Source organism: Hyperolius riggenbachi, chromosome 7, assembly GCF_040937935.1.
Source record: "Hyperolius riggenbachi isolate aHypRig1 chromosome 7, aHypRig1.pri, whole genome shotgun sequence".
NCBI lineage: Eukaryota > Metazoa > Chordata > Amphibia > Anura > Hyperoliidae > Hyperolius > Hyperolius riggenbachi.
The window spans coordinates 202,029,455-202,046,276 of record NC_090652.1 but is presented as its reverse complement, the minus strand read 5'-3'; the positions used below and the strand labels follow the sequence as shown (position 1 = coordinate 202,046,276).

At 44.4% G+C, this 16,822-nt stretch overlaps 1 protein-coding gene across 2 annotated transcripts in view; it reads left to right on the top strand.

Moving 5' to 3' along the window:
- The first annotated feature begins 1,984 nt into the window (after positions 1-1,984).
- The window catches only part of PARD3B (par-3 family cell polarity regulator beta), an 807,407-nt gene continuing 792,569 nt past the window's right edge, over positions 1,985-16,822 (top strand). Inside the window, exon 1 of one of the 2 annotated variants that reach the window (XM_068245009.1) lies at positions 1,985-2,833. In XM_068245009.1, coding sequence (XP_068101110.1) covers positions 2,714-2,833 — 120 coding nt within the window. In that variant the 5' untranslated portion in view covers positions 1,985-2,713. The remainder of the gene's footprint in view (positions 2,834-16,822) is intronic. The other variant, XM_068245008.1, reaches the window with a different exon arrangement.

Genomic DNA, 16,822 nt, shown 5'->3' with positions numbered 1-16,822 from the left:
TATAAGTGTCCCCAGTTAGATAGTAGGTATATAGGAGTCCCCAGTTAGATAGTAGGTATATAGGAGTCCCCAGTTAGATAGTAGGTATATAGGAGTCCCCAGTTAGATAGTAGGTATATAGGAGTCCCCAGTTAGATAGTAGGTATATAGGTGTCCCCAGTTAGATAGTAGCTAGGTATATAGGTGTCCCCAGTTAGATAGTAGCTAGGTATATAGGTGTCCCCAGTTAGATAGTAGCTAGGTATATAGGTGTCCCCAGTTAGATAGTAGCTAGGTATATAGGTGTCCCCAGTTAGATAGTAGCTAGGTATATAGGTGTCCCCAGTTAGATAGTAGGTATATAGCAGTCCACAGTTAGATAGTAGGTATATAGCAGTCCACAGTTAGATAGTAGGTATATAGCAGTCCCCAGTTAGATAGTAGGTATATAGGTGTCCCCAGTTAGATAGTAGGTATATAGGTGTCCCCAGTTAGATAGTAGCTAGGTATATAGGTGTCCCCAGTTAGATAGTAGGTATATAGGTGTCCCCAGTTAGATAGTAGGTATTTAGGTGTCCCCAGTTAGATAGTAGGTACATAGGTGTCCCCAGTTTAGGTAATAGGTATATAGGTGTCCCCAGTTAGATAGTAGGTATATAGGTGTCCCCAGTTAGATAGTAGGTATATAGGTGTCCCCAGTTTAGGTAGTAGTATCAGTGCTGCAGCTAGCTAAATCAGCTTACACCAGCAGTGAAAGGGTTACACACTAGAGACAGAGAGATGCTGGACTGTGTGATCAGGGCTGACATGTGACAGGCAGATAAGGCAAATTAAGTTGAGAGGAGGTGTCGTCTTACCATGGAGAGTGCCCGTGATGTTTGTGCAGCCAGTGTCCCTCTCCCCTTGAGCTTGATGAGGCAGGAGGCTGGGATTGAGGGAGAAAACCTGACGCTGCGCAGAAAAGCTGCAGACATCAGGCAAGACAGGGACCCTTGCAGAGTCATTTTAGACGAGCTGCCTGCTAAGCTGTCAGGAAATGAATTATGCAGCTTCAGGTCGCACTTCCGACCCTGCCCGCCTGCAGTTCATTGGCCAGTGGTTTGCTCTGTCACACACTCACAGGCTCAGCCCCGCTGAAGAGGAGGTCGGGACTAAACCACTGCCAGGCATGGATGGGGAGGGCAGGTGCCAGCTGCAGCTACCCTGGGCTGGACCAGACTCGCCCCCAACCCCCCCCCCCTCCCCCCCTCCCTTAAAAAAAAAATAATAATCCAGAGGTCCACTCCAGAGGACCAGAGGAAAAATTTTAAATATATTAAATAACACACCATATAGGAGGCCGCCCCCCCCCCTGAGGGGCCGCCCATGGCACCGGCCCACGGGTGCCTCTTAAGAGATACGGCCCTGTTTGTTAGCCTCCATAGCCCTAATTTCAGGTAGTCAAACACACTAATCAGAAACGTTGCTGCTATCTGACTTGAAAGGCAAAAATAAATAAATAAATAAATAATTGATATAATCTCATAAATAATCCTATCTAGTTTTCAGTCTAAAAACATTCCCGAAACTTGTCCTTTAATGCTGGGCATACATAGCTCATTTTTGCCGCTCGATACTCCCGTTCTATCGTTTCGCCACTTGATTCTGCAGTCAATTCTCTTACCTTCCACTCGTTTTTCTTATCTTTTTCCATTCACTGCTATCACAAATCAAGTGGCGAAACGATCGAACGGGAGTTAGGACATGTCGGAAATTATCGTGCCATCTAAATGGCTCAAAAACGAACCGTGTACTCCCAGCATAAGGAAGTGATGTCCTCTTTCGAAACATTACTACTATTAAAAAAACAAAAAAAGAAAAAAAAAAAAAAAGGACAAACTGGCTGCCTGGTGATGAACTGGAAAAAGGACGGTGCATTGAAGAAATTGAACACCAGTCAGCCGCACTTGCACGTCTATAGGGACGCCAGGATGCTGTTTCGAGAATGGATACATTCCCAGCCTAGCGGCGTGCTCCGAAAGCACCGTGTTTACAGCCTCCTATTCTCCTTATCCAGGGGAGCCTCTCCTCCTCCCAGACTAGTACTAGTGACACAAGCTGAGACAGCTCCTCCCATCCTGCAATGCCTGCCTGGGAATCCCGGCCCTGAGCCACACTTTCTGCCCGGGACTTTTTAAAGCTTTATGAGCTCTGGGCTTTCCTGGCACAGCCTCACCTGGGACTCGCTATAGAGCAGACGCCCCCTAGATTCAGCTGGAGGATCCAGCCTCTCCTGAGGGACCTGTCCTATGTGGCTTCCTCATTCCACCTTTCCCCTCCCTGCAGCCACTCGCTGCCCTTCCTTCCGCATTATTCAAGGGGCTGTCTATTGCTCCCTCGGGAGATTTCTCAATGCTACCTGGTGACAATTAAAGTAGTTGTAGATTTCCTTTTCAGCTTGGCAGTGCATGATAACTACTTTCCGAAACTTCTGGGAAATCAGCAGTTCTTGCGTTACAGGTGCCCGTTTTTCTGCCACATGTGATTCATTAATTTCAATGTTCAATTTTTTTTTTCCATATCATTTTCTTCAGCGAAGCAAACGTAATGATGGAGTATTGTGACTTGAACTTCTAGCAGCTACAACATTTGCACCTGTTGCTGGGAGACTGAGCAGTGGGAAAGAAAAGTGAACCTTGTGAACTGGAAATTCAGCAGGTGCTTTAATCTTACTCATTTGTAAGAAGAAGCAAACATGAAAGTAACAGTTTGTTTTGCAAAGACTGCGATTGTTGTCCCCTGCAAGGATGGGAAGATCAGCGTGAGGGAATTAATACAGCAGGCTGCCCAGAGATACATCAAAGCAAAAGAAAAAGTAAGAGATCATTTCTTTTTGTTCTCCAAAAAACAGTTTTCCCTTTTTTTCCCCAGTCAATGTTTAAACTCCTTTTTTAAACATATGCTCTTGGTAGGCCTCTGCCTAAAATGTCAATGTGTGTGTACATCTGCTCTCTGGATACAGTCCATTTGTGAAGTACTGTAACAAAGCAAGAAGCAGCAAATCAATATACAGTGTTTTTTTTTATATGTATTTTAGTTCTTAGGGCCTCAACACATGAAACGTACCACTGGGGATACTTTTGTTGGGCTCAGGGGGGGCACCTGACTGAGAGTTCACTTTTTGGGGGGTGAGGGGGTGTGATATTAACATTGGCGGCATTATTCCAGTTTCTCATGAACGCTATTACCGCAGGTAATAATTATTAACGCTCACCATATTTATTAAGTGGCAATCGGCTTGATCATCACCTTAGAAGTCCTAAAGAAGTCTTCAACACTTTGTAGGTGGAGAACACTATTGACTCCAGTTGAACCCAGTTTGTACTGATTTGTTGTTTTTTGTTTTTCTAAACACTCAGTTGCCACTTCAGCACTTAGGCCTGAAACACACTAGAGGAGTTTTTCTGAGCGTTTTGAGTTTTTAAATCTGCTGCTAATGTTATCCTATGTGTCTGTTCACACTGGAGCAATGAGGTTTTGTAAAAAACCCCATAGCATTACATTGGGAAGAGCTTTTAGAGGTTTCAAAACCTCTTCCCAATGTAATGCTATGGTTTTTTTTTTTTACAAAACCTCATTGCTCCAGTGTGCACAGACACATAGGATAACATTAGCAGCAGATTTAAAAACTCAAAACGCTCAGAAAAACTCCTCTGGTGTGTTTCAGGCCTTAGGCCTGGTGCACACCAAAACCCGCTAGCAGATCCGCAAAATGCTAGCAGATTTTGAAACGCTTTTTCTTATTTTTCTGTAGCGTTTCACCTAGCATTTTCCGGTTTTGTGAAGCGTTTTTGGTGTAGTAGATTTCATATATTGTTACAGTAAAGCTGTTACTGAACAGCTTCTGTAACAAAAACGCCTGCAAAACCGCTCTGAACTGCTGTTTTTCAGAGCGGTTTGCGTTTTTCCTATACTTTACATTGGAGGCAGAAACACCTCCGCAATCCAAAAAATGCCTCACCCCGGGAGTATGCGTTTCAGCAAAACACCTCCCGCTCTGGTGTGAACCACCCCATTGAGATACATTGACGAAGTGTATCCGCAGCCACAAGCGGCTGCAAAAACGCCGAAAAGCCCGCTCAGTGTGCACCAGCCCATACTGCCACTTTTAAAAGTAGAATTCACTGCTGCAATTAAAGCCAGCTACTTCTTGGGCTCCATTTAAGACCCCTTTCACATGGGCAACTCTCCAGCATGTGACAGGCACTTGTTAGCGCTCAGTGCCAGATCTGAGCAGAGCCATGCCCAAACTCGACATGTGGCAGTACTCTGCTGCCAGGTAACACCACTGCATGTCCCTGCATGAGGAGCATGCTGTTTACCTGCTGCATCTGTATTGGACCCCATATTGCACTGGTGAGTGGCATTTGGAAGACTAAACTGCTTGGCAGGCGCGCAGCTCAGCCTCATGTATGAAAAAGGTCTTAGGGCTCGTTTAGGTCTAGTTCACACTGGGCGATTTTTCCAGTGATTTACTGATCACTGGCGATTAGCAAAATGCTGCTGCTAATGCAAATCAATGGTAGTGTTCACACTGTAGCGATCGCCAGTGATTAGCGATTTGCTGATGGTGTATGCAGCATTTTTGGAGCGATTGCATTTGAATGTTATAGAATCAAAAAATGCAATCACTTCAAAATTGCTTTCCTGTACAGTGAAAAAACAGCTTTTTGCTGATCGCCGGCGATCAGAAAAACGCTACCAAAGCGCCAAATGTGAACTAACCCTCACACTACAAGAGCTTTCTAAGTGCTTTGTGATTTTAAAAGCTATTGCTAATGTTTTCACACTGGAGCGATGTGATTTTGTAAAAATCTCCCATAGCATTGCATTAGCAAGAGCTTTAAAACCTCTAAGGTTTAAAAAGCTTGTGTAGTGTGAACGGGCCCTTAGTGAATAAAGTTGTAGACCACTTATGTAGGGCCATTAATTATGGTATGCAGTAAGGATAGGGAAGCTTCCTCCAGAGGCTTCTCACGCTGTCCTCCGGACCTCTACCACTGCCTGGTACCTTCCAGTACATTGGACTGTGCTCCTTTTTTGGCGCATGTGCGCCTGCGCAGTGGCTCGAGCGGCCCTGGCTTACTGTGCACACACAGTCCGGCACGCTCACGTCTGAAGAGGAGCGCGGCACGATGTTCCTATCAACAAGCCTTTGTCAGTTTTCTTCAGGAGGTCCAAGCTTGGCAACGCGGGACCAGAGGATGGTGTGGGAATAGTTACATAGTTTGGTTGAAAAAAGACTTCCTTCAAGTCCAAACAGAACCCCCCCCCCCCCCCCCCAAAAAAAAAATAACAAACACACACCATATTCTATAGGATATGGTGAAAATGGGAAAATTGTGCCACACGTTCTCCATGTATTGTGTCGCTTACTGGAAGTATACTGGAAGCATACAGTTATTGAAAATTATGCTTCACTGTCACTGTTAATGTGCGCGTTTGCAGTGTGTTTTGATGCCACGCGCTGTTAGACCGCATGGGCCGCACTATGTATGTTGCATAGATTTTTCTTTACAGTGCGGAAAGCTGTGGAATGATATGGCCAATACGCCGCACCACAATGCCCCACTGTGAACATCAATCCTGAAACAATTGTGAAAAAAAGGTTTATGCTGGGCATACACGGCTAGATAGTGCGCCGGTATCGAGCCAGCGGCTCGATGCCGGCGCGTCACCGCTCGTCCGTGTTGATCGATTCCCGCTCGTCCCCGCGGGCGCTTTCTAATCAGCGCTTAGTTTTTTCTATTGTTCTGCCCGCCGGTATCGAGAACGGAATCGATCCGGCGGGCAATCGGACCTGTCGGAAATGATCAATCGAGCCATCAGCGGCTCGATTGATAAGAAGAATCGAGCCGTGTATGCCCAGCATAGCACTAACCTGGGTAGTGGGAAGCTTCTAGGCAGTCTAGAGGATTACCGGGTTCTTCTACATTCCACTTATCCAGCCCGTAGTCCCTCTATCTATACCTATTCGACCCGTGGAAGAACACGACTGAAATTGGCATGCATTTGTTTGGTTTGAAAAAAAAAAAAAAGTACTTTTCAATACTGGACATGCTCTGGCTGTACTTACCCATGCCCCTTGTGGTTGTGCTCATCCATGGGTGGCCTTAGGATAAAGAGGAACCCGTCCTGAAATGGTGGCATGTAGAGGAACATGGCTAACCTGTGGACTATCTAGTAGCTCCCCACTACCAAGGTAAGTATCTGTATTCAGATAACAACTTCTTTATGAACAGGCTCCTAGCTTTTGAGTGGAAAGTGTTAAGGGGCCCATACACCTAACGATTTTACCGCCAATATACAGCAGATTCGATCACTGTGATCAAATCTGCTGTGAAATCGTTGCGTAAACGCTGACCAAACGATCAATTTCTGTCCGAAATCGAACGTTCCCGTCGATCCGTCCGTGCGGAAGGTTTCACTTGATCGCCGGTGGGTTGGGAGTGCGACGATAGCGGCAATACATTACCTGATCCGGCCGGCGCATATCCCCGCTGCTCCTTCTTCGCTGTGCTCCGGCAGGCTTCACTTCTTCCTGTCCCGACAGGAAGTTTCAACAGTAGAGCGCACTCTACTGTTTAAACTTCCCCGGACAGGAAGTACAGTGAAGCTGTAGCCGTTCCAGAACCCAGCACGGAGAAGACAGCGGAGACCGGGGGACTCGCGCCGGCTAGATCAGGTAATGTATGCGGGGGTGGGCGGCAGCTCCACAGATGGTGAATCGATTCACAATCTGTTTGCCATAAAGGCAGCCATACGATCCCTCTCCGATCAGAGAGGGATCTATCTTTTGGTCAATCTGATGGCAAATTGACCAGTGTATGGCCACCTTTAGACAGTATTAGGTTTTTATTACTCTTTGTAGCATGGTTAGTGAGATTTTCCATACAGTGAATTGTATTTGATGCCTAACATGGAGTCAAATTGCTATAAAAGCTTTTGAGGGGTTATTTGGATGAAAATGCAGTTTAATCAGGGAATTTATTATGGCATTTTTAGTCTTGTGAATTTATTACATACAGTACAAACTTTTTCTGAAAAAGGAACTGTGAACATCTGCATCACTTTCGCCTCTTAAAGCCTTGAATATGTTTATAAAGCAATCATTTAAAGCGGACCCAAACCAAACATTTTTTTTTTTTTTATTAAAAATATTTAGTTGCACCACTCTGACACATACAAAGATAAATAAACACTCCTTCAAACCTATGATCATTTCAGTGCATGCTTTTCACCCTTCTCTTTTTATATCTAGGGTTATACTGGGTGCATCCATTAGCAATTCCTCCATTGCTGGACACCATCTACTCCACCAGTTTGCCGGAAAAATCCTGGCAATTTGAAAAGAAGGGAGGGGTTCCTCCAATAAATGTAAAATATTTTATATTTGTCATCATGCAGCTAAAAAAAGGCTGCTATTTATTATTATAATTTAGAAAATAGGTTTTATTTCGGAAATCTTGTATTTTTAATTTGGGTCCACTTTAGCTTGATTGGTTTCTCTAGGCCACTGCTTTTCTTTAGCTCAAAGTTTCCTGGCAAATGCATTAATACATCTGCCATAGAAACTTGAAGATAGCCATACATTGTTGTTTGTTTTGTTTTTTTGCATCAATATCTAGTCTATTCGATACGTTGATCAAACCTGGTAGAAATCGATGCTGCAAACGATTTCTGATTGACTTTTTTTTTTTTCTGGTCTAAAAATTGTGGTTGATTGGCTGTGGGTCAGGAGCGATTTGCTAGCGGCGTTCCATTTTACTATGAGCTATGAAGCTACGGTCACCTGTCAGTGGTGTGGTTCCCGCCACTTCTCTCCCCTCTGGGTGCTCCTTCCTCTTTCTTTACTCCTGAGTCCCGGGGCACCTGTGTAATGTAATAAATATTCAAAAGGAGAAGGCAGGTTGGCACATGCAGCTTCTTTGTGTATATAAAAAAACAGCTTTATTCCATCCAGCTGTAACAGCATAAACAAAATTACATGCTTCTTTTCTAAAAAGTTCCTACCCAATCTGAAGGCTGTGAGGTGGGAGCGATAGACCGCCTAACGAACGATTCGCTCAGTGACACTGCGCCAATGCGCAACTGCGTTATGTAATAAATACTTGAGGCTTCTGTTAGTCACATAAGGTATGTGCCACGGTGCCTCTAGTGCTTACATCACGCAAACACCACGTGACTTGGAGTGGAGACAAGAAGGAGCAGCTGGCAGGAAGAGAAGACACTAAGACCGAGCCATGGACAAATGAGAACAAGCTGTCCCTATGTTCTGTGCAGCCCGGGCAGGGGAGGGCTGGTTGGACTGGGAGACCTGGCAGATGCACGCAGATTTTTCAATAGATTTTGTGCTGAAATCTATTGACAATCTGTGTGTAGTGTGTAGACGGATGCAATCTCTCTCTTATCAGATAATGATGAACGGACAGCCACATTGATCAGTGTATGGACATCTGTAGTGTAGTCAGATTGTGCAAGACAGTCCAATCACTGTTGGTTGTTAATTTTTAATTTACTTAAGAGTGTCTCCACTGTGAGTTAACAATGTAAGAGCTATACATCATTGACGTGGTGCTGTGGATTCTTCGTGTTCCACTGTGAGGAAGACTTGCCACCAGCTATAGTTCTCAGTAGAGTCACATGATCAGTCACTAAAATGGGTTGGTTCACACTTGGGTACTTGTCGGCGGTCAGCAAAGCGCTAATGCTAATGTATCCCAAATGGATCATTCTCACTGCAGCGTTTGCAATTTGCATAAATAGCAATTGTGCTGCATTCGCCATTTTGGGGGTGATAGCAATGCAATTCTTGTTCTGTTGAACAGGAATCACTATGCAAATCCAGGCAAAATCGCAGTTGTGATCACAATTCGCATTTAGCGTTCGGAGTGTGAACTAGCCCTTAATAAAAAAAAAAAAAAAGGATGAGAAATGCTATAATCCTGATTTGAATTTTCTAACATTTTTACCTTAGAAGTCAGAATCTGGTTATAATCTGAAATCCTGTAATGGAGAACATCTGGTTGTGTTCAAACCATGCATATTATAACACTACACTACGTGTGAACCCGCTTGCCCATACAATTGTATGAACATGTTCAATTGTATGAACAAGGCATCCAGAAAATGGTAAAATGAATTAAAAATAATAAAATAAAGTTTGAGGTGGCTTACCTCACTGAAGCCAAATTCATATAAAAATGAACTTTAGCAGCAGTGGCAACACTTTCATGGGTTCCTGCTCACTTACCCAGGCCAAATCAAGTGCCTCGCTGTATTTAGGCCCCATTTACATTTGAGCGTTTTGCTGGCGATTTCAGCAAAACGCTCAAACACTAGCGCTTTTGAAAGCACTAGTGTAATAAAACCCTATGGGCCCGTTCTTACTTGGGTGATTTGCGCTAATCGCCGCAAATTGCCCAAAATCGCAAACCGCAAACACGTAGCCTGCACCATTTTCAGGCGATTTCCTGGCGATCGCGTTTCAGTGCTATAGAAGCGCTAAACACGGAGAAATCGCTGCATTGTCCAGTGATTTTCCCCCCCCCCCCACGTGAAATTGCGGAAAAATCATCACTCCTGCACTTTGCGCTTCTAAGTGTGAATGGGGCCTAAGATTTGAGCGCAGTGCTATTAAGTTCATTTTAATACGAATTTGTCTTCATTAAGGTAAAATTCGTTTTGTCATTTTCTGGGCGCCTTTTCATCCTGTTTGTACTTTAAGGGCTGGTTCACTGCTCAGTCGTATTGCAGAGTAATTATGCATGTTAAAGGGATACTGTAGGGGGGTCGGGGGAAAATGAGTTGAACTTACCCGGGGCTTCTAATGGTCCCCCCCGCAGGCATCCTGTGCCCGCGCAGCCGCTCACCGATGCTCCGGCCCCGCCTCCGGTTCACTTCTGTAATTTCTGACTTTAAAGTCAGAAAACCCCTGCGCCTGCGTTGCCGTGTCCTCGCTTCCCCTGATGTCACCAGGAGCGTACTGCGCAGGCACACACCATATGGAGCTTGTGCTATACACTCCTGGTGACATCAGCGGGAACGAGGACACGGCGGCGCAGGGGTTTTCTGACTTTAAAGTCGGAAATTCCAGAAGTGAGCCAGAGGCGGGGCCGGAGCATCGGTGAGCGGCTGCGCGGGCACAGGATGTCTGCGGGGGACCATTACAAGCCACGGGTAAGTTCAACTCATTTTCCCCCGACCCTCCCCCCCCCCCCCCCCCCTTCCTGCCTACAGTATTCCTTTAACTCACTGTCCATACATTTCTATGGGCCTGTTCACAGTACTGCGATGTAACTAATTGCGTTATTGAAACTCGCTGCGTGCAGGCTTTGTATTGATGTTTGTGTCCTGTCTCCATTGCAGTTCACACTAAAGCATGTGTTATGCAATGGACCACTATGATTACTTTTGACCTGGCAGCCAGAGGGAATTTGTGACTTTTTGGATCACAGAAGTCATCAGCCTGTTATAAATAGTCAGACATTCCTTTTTGTGATGGCAGTGAGCATTCAGTGTGAGACTTTACTGAATATAACTTATTGAATAAAACTTTTTTCAATCATTTATTTTTTTTTGGCTTAACATGCCAGCTTTATTAAAGATTACAGATAAAAATATGAAGATCCTTTAGATTAGAAGGGTAGGGCTCTCTCACACTTTTGTGTCTTGACTTGGAATTTGTTACACATTTATTCATATTAATTTTGTCACTGTAATTACCAATTCTGTATTTTGTACTGATTCTGTATTTTGCAACAACTTTGTATATTGGTGCATACTGTTGTCTGTATTATCTTGTTCCCCTATATTTGTTTCTTACTTTGTACAGTGCCACGGAATATGTTGGCACTTTATAATTCAACCATAATGATAACAGGACATATGATGATCACAGGTTATCAAGATAATAAATACTGTAGAAATGTTATGTACAGTAGTTGTGAGTACAACAGTTATAAAATCCTGAGAATTGTGCCACAACAATTTTATGAAGGTAAATAAAAACCTAAGTGAGGCCATAAGAAAAGTGAGGTATATCAATAAGCGGCAGGCCAAACCGTGTTATATGAAGCAGGAGGACTATTATTTCCATAACCACAGTCTCGAGGAAAACACACATGGGATGTTAGCAAAATCCCTGCCAGGTCAAAGCTCACAAGGAATGTAACCATTTATAGATTATTTAATCAATATTTGCCCATTGTAAAATCTTCTGTCACCTTGATTTACACTGTTACATTTATCACAAATGGGGGCATCTGGCAAGGTGAATCACTGGAATATTTTTTTTTTCCTCTATGAAGGGTCCAGGTATATGACCTGATCTCCCAAAGTACTCTGGAGCAGAAGCCTGCCTCACATCATTGGTTAAGGTTTACTGGGAGGTGGGGTTACATAACAATGTACACCAATATGTAGATAAAAGAAGCAAAAAAAAAATCAAACAACGCAGCTTTGCTTGATGGTCTGGGACCATCCATCTTCCTCTTAATGTCACCCCAGAGGTCTTCAATAGTGAAATAGTGGGCAGCATGGTGGCGTAGTGGTTAGCGATCCCGCCTTGCAGTGCTGGATCCCTGGTTCTAATCCCAGCCAGGACGCTATCTGCACAGAGTTTCTATGTTTTCACTGTGGCTGTGTGGGTTTCCCCCGGGCACCATTGGTTTCTTCCCACATCCAAAAAATATACAGATCTAAGTCAAGTTAATTGGCTTCCCTGTAAATTGACCCTAGACTACGATACATACTCTACATGATACATACATAGATATATGACTATGGTAGGGATTGTGAGCTCCTCTGAGGGACAGTGAAGTGATATGACAATATACTCTGTGTAGTGCTGCAGAAGATGTCAGTGCCATATAAATACTAAATAATAATAAATAGTGTTAAAATCTGTGCATGGGGCTGACCCAGACCAACTGTAGATTTAGTGATTTAGGCCTGGTGCACACCGAGAGGTTTTTGTAGCGTTTTCCAAACCGCTTCCGCCCGTGAAAACGCTTGGCTAATGTATTTCAATGGGATGGTGCACACCAGTGGTTTGAGGTTTTTCGCAAACCGCAGACGTGGGTCCTGCAGTACTTTTGTGGTTTGCAGAAGCGTTTCTGCCTCAATGTAAAGTACAGGAAATGCTCAAACCGTTCTGGAAAAATGCTAGATCAAAGCGGTTTTCCAGGCGTTTTTGTTACAGAAGCTGTTCAGCTTTTACTGTAACAATATTTGTAATCTGCTACACAAATTCTCCAAAAACGCTAGGCATGTTTAGAAAAGTCTCTAAACCTGCCTAGAATCGCTTTGAAATCTGCTCCAAAAACCTCTAGCGTTTTGAGGGTCTGCTAATGGTTTTGGTGTGCACTGGGCCTAAGTCCTCCATGCAGATCTTGATTGCCCTGACTTGTGGCAAGGCACATGGTTTTGCTAGAAATGCCAATCCTCTGAATTGGAGAACATAGTTTAAGCAGAAGGAAGCAGATGGTTTTCTACAATAACCTTGTATGTGACTTGAGTCAAATGTCCTTCATAAAGACTCATCTACTACTACTGCTGTTCACATTTATAAACAGTAATATTTACAGTAGTGCATTTCTCCTGTCAGACTCAAGGCACTTGAGGACAAAGGACTCTGTTTAATCTAGCATATGTTATGGACAGGGCGGTATAAATAGATACTTACTGCGCCTTCCGTTCCTCTCCGTCACTCGGCGTTCTCCTTTACCAGAACCCGTTCAGCTCTGCGATCCAGGCGACTAAGTCTGGAAACACTGTGCGGCAAATGCGCAGTATGTTCTTTCTGCTCCCCTGTGCCCGCACTCAGTAAAGTAACAGGCGTGCTCGCTCCCCCGCTCCTGTATACCAGCCAACATATCTTCACAGCATGTACTGCAGTACATTGGAGTGCACACCCCAAGGCGGTTTTATGCTAGGTTCACAGCGGTCAGTTGCATAACACACGTTATATTGAGTGTGAACTGCAGCGGAGACTGGACATAGCCTTTAATACAAAGCTGCATGCAGCGAGTTCGAATAAGGGATCCGTTACAATGTAGTACTGTGAACAAGCCCATAGAATTGTATGGGCAGTGAGTGACATGCAGATTTATTCTGCAATGCAACTGAGCACTGTGGACCTAGCCTTAATCTTTAGGATTGCTTTAAAACTGTGCTCACCTATCTGTGCAAAAGTTGTCGTCATCTGCATTTTCATTGATATCTATCTATTTCTTTGAAAGGTCTTTCACTGTCTCTTAGGCCTGGTGCACACCAAGCATTTTTGGTAGCGTTTTCAGAACCGCTTCCGCCTGTGAAAACGCTTGGCTAATGTATCTCAATGAGATGGTGCACACCACCGGTATGAGGTTTTTAGCATATCGCAAACGTGGCTCCAGCAGAATTTTTGTGGTTTGCAGATGCGTTTCTGCCTCAATGTAAAGTATAGGAAAGCTAAAACCGCTCTGAAAAACGCTAGATCAGATCGGTTTTCCAGGCGTTTTTGTTACAGTAGCAGTTCAGTAACAGCTTTCCTGTAACAATATATGAAATCTACACAAAAACTCTCTCAAAAAGGCTAAGCATGTTTAGAAAATCTCTCTAAACATGCATAGAGAGAATCACTCTGTAAATCTACTTCAAAAACTTCTAGCATTTTTGAGGATCTGCTAGAGGTTTTTGGTGTGCACTGGGCCTCATTCAAATCATGTCTCCTGTTTTTACTACTGTGAGAGTACCTTACACACCATTCCAAATGATCATGCAAATTATACTTTTTTCTCTGATTTGCATAAAGGGAACCTGAACTGAGTAAAATTATTTAAAATAAACACATGATGTAGCTGCAAATGAATATTAAATACTTACCTCCCAGTCAGTTCCTCTCAGAAGCTCACCATTTTCTTATTTCAGTGATCCTTTCCAGTTCTGACAATATTTTGTCAGAACTGAAATATACCAGTTGCTTTCAGTTATATATCAGCAGCTGTCAGTTACAACTGAATGTGCAAGGTAATGTCCATGTTTCCCTATGGCTCAAGTGGGCGATATTACAGTTTAACAGTGTGCTGACCTGGAAGCTGTTCTTGGGTAACGGCCATTTTCAATATGGAGGATGGAGAATTCCATGGATCACAGTGGACAAACAGGACGCAGGAGAGGAGAATGGTATTGATGAGGGGACTACACTGGAGGTCAGTATGACGTGTGTATGTTTTTGACTTTTAATTTTCAGTTCAGGTTCTCTTTAAATAATGCAAGTGGCATTTTTGAGTAAACAACCATTAGAGTATAATTTGAATGTTACTGAACAAAAATCCTAATTTTAGGATTGTTGTTATTATAACTCCCCCCCCCCCCCCCCCCCCCCCCAAAAAAAAAAAGCAAAAAAAAATAAACCCGTAAAATTTACTCTTATGTATTGTTTTGCACAACAGATTTTAAAACATTTTATAATTTGTAAAAAAAACCTTAAAATTATCATTTGTTCAATTTGCAGCATATTTACTGAAATCAAGTTACTTTAATCAAAAGCATCTTATTAGGTCAAGTTGCATATCAACCTAGGACCCCTTATTTGAAAGTATCTTCACAATACTTGAATATGTAAATAACCTGAGACATGTGTTTTTTTTTTTTTCACAATCATGTCTCCTGCAGTTCATCAGATATCTAGCAGCAAGTGTTAGTTTTAAAAGTTTTTAAAAGTACATTTTTTTCCTCTAGTGTGCTTGCAACAGGCAGGTAATTGGCTAGGGGGAAGGGAATAGCTGTAACACAGGTGATATATTAAACAGGAAGTGTAGGCCAAAGCCTAATCTTGGTGGAGGGCTGTTTCACTTCACTGCTGGGAATTGTGAGCTCTGATTATATTATATTGCTGTTATTTGTAAATTTGTGTTTTGCTGCTTTGATATCTGGTAGGCTTGTGCATTGCAGTTCATCAGATATCTAGCAGCAAGTGTTAGTTTTAAAAGTTTTTTTAAAAGTACATTTTTTTTTCTCTAGTGTGCTTGCAACAGGCAGGTAATTAGCTAGGGGGAGGGATTAGCTGTAACAGGAGGTATTTGGTGAGCTTCAGGACTCAGTACTGAGCTTGCTCAGTCTGTGGCTTGCTCACTAAGTGGCTTCGACACAAGTGGCATAGGTGTTACAACACAGGCACAAACAGAGAGGTGAGAGGAAGCAGGTGGGGACCTAAAAAAAAAACAAAACAAAAAAAAACTTGAAACAATATTGCGGTTCCTTGCATTGGTTAGGATGTGCTAGCACGTTGTGGTGTAGTCTTTAAGTTTTGAGGACTCCACCCCAGCTTCACTCACTCCCCCTCTTCCCCTCCCCCTCCTCCACCCCAACTTTACTCACTCCCCCCTCCTCCACCCCAACTTTACTCACTCCCCCCTCCTCCACCCCAGCTTTACTCACTCCCCCTCCTCCACCCCAACTTTACTCACTCCCCCTCCTCCACCCCAACTTCACTCTCTTCCCCTCCCCCTCCTCCACCCCAACTTTACTCACTCCCCCCTCCTCCACCCCAGCTTTACTCACTCCCCCTCCTCCACCCCAACTTTACTCACTCCCCCTCCTCCACCCCAACTTTACTCACTCCCCCTCCTCCACCCCAACTTTACTCACTCCCCCTCCTCCACCCCAACTTTACTCACTCCCCCTCCTCCACCCCAACTTTACTCACTCCCCCTCCTCCACCCCAACTTTACTCACTCCCCCTCCTCCACCCCAACTTTACTCACTCCCCCTCCTCCACCCCAACTTTACTCACTCCCCCTCCTCCACCCCAACTTTACTCACACCCCCTCCTCCACCCCAACTTTACTCACTCCCCCTCCTCCACCCCAACTTTACTCACTCCCCCTCCTCCACCCCAACTTTACTCACTCCCCCTCCTCCACCCCAACTTTACTCACTCCCCCTCCTCCACCCCAACTTTACTCACTCCCCCTCCTCCACCCCAACTTCACTCACTCCCCCTCTTCCACCCCAACTTCACTCACTCCCCCTCCTCCACCCCTCCTCCTCTTCCACCCCAGCTGCACTCACTCCCGAACTTCACTCCCTCTCCCGTTTCAACTTTTACCGCCACAGTTTACTTTAAATAAAATTTCCCCACACAATAGTCATCATGTTGGACTATGCTGTACAGTGTACATCCTGTGACATGTATGCATGCCTTGATCAGCGGATTGAGGGTGTTTACTGTTGCCCTGGGTGTGTGCGTGTTGCTCAGTTAGAGGCGGAAGTCGCAGAGCTAAATAAGCATCTTGCAACACTGAGACGCATACACAACATGGAGATGAGCTTGGATCTCACGATCCAGACACTGGATGGAATTAGTGAAGATGAGGTGGGTGGAGTAAAGCCGGAGCAAGAAGCAGAGGTAGCCGCTAGTTGGGTCACAGTTAGAAGGGGTAGGGGAAAAAGTGGCAGGGAGGCTAGTCCCGAGTTGTCCCTCACTAATCAGTATGCTTGTTTGCGTAATATTTCGGAGGATGATTCAGGAGTAGCAATGCTGCAGCAGGATGTGCTCCTTAGCAACCAAGGGGCAGACTGCTGTAACGAGAAAGGGAATAGGAGTGCAGCTAAGGCTAGACAGGTACTGGTGGTAGGGGATTCAATTATTAGGCGCACAGATAGGGTAATCTGTCGAAGAAACCGTGAATGCCGTACAGTCTGTTGCCTCCCGGGTGCTCGGGTTCGGCATGTAGCGGAAAGAATTGACAGATTATTGGGTGGGGCTGGGGAAGACCCAGCTGTCATGGTACACATTGGCACCAATGACAAAGTTAGT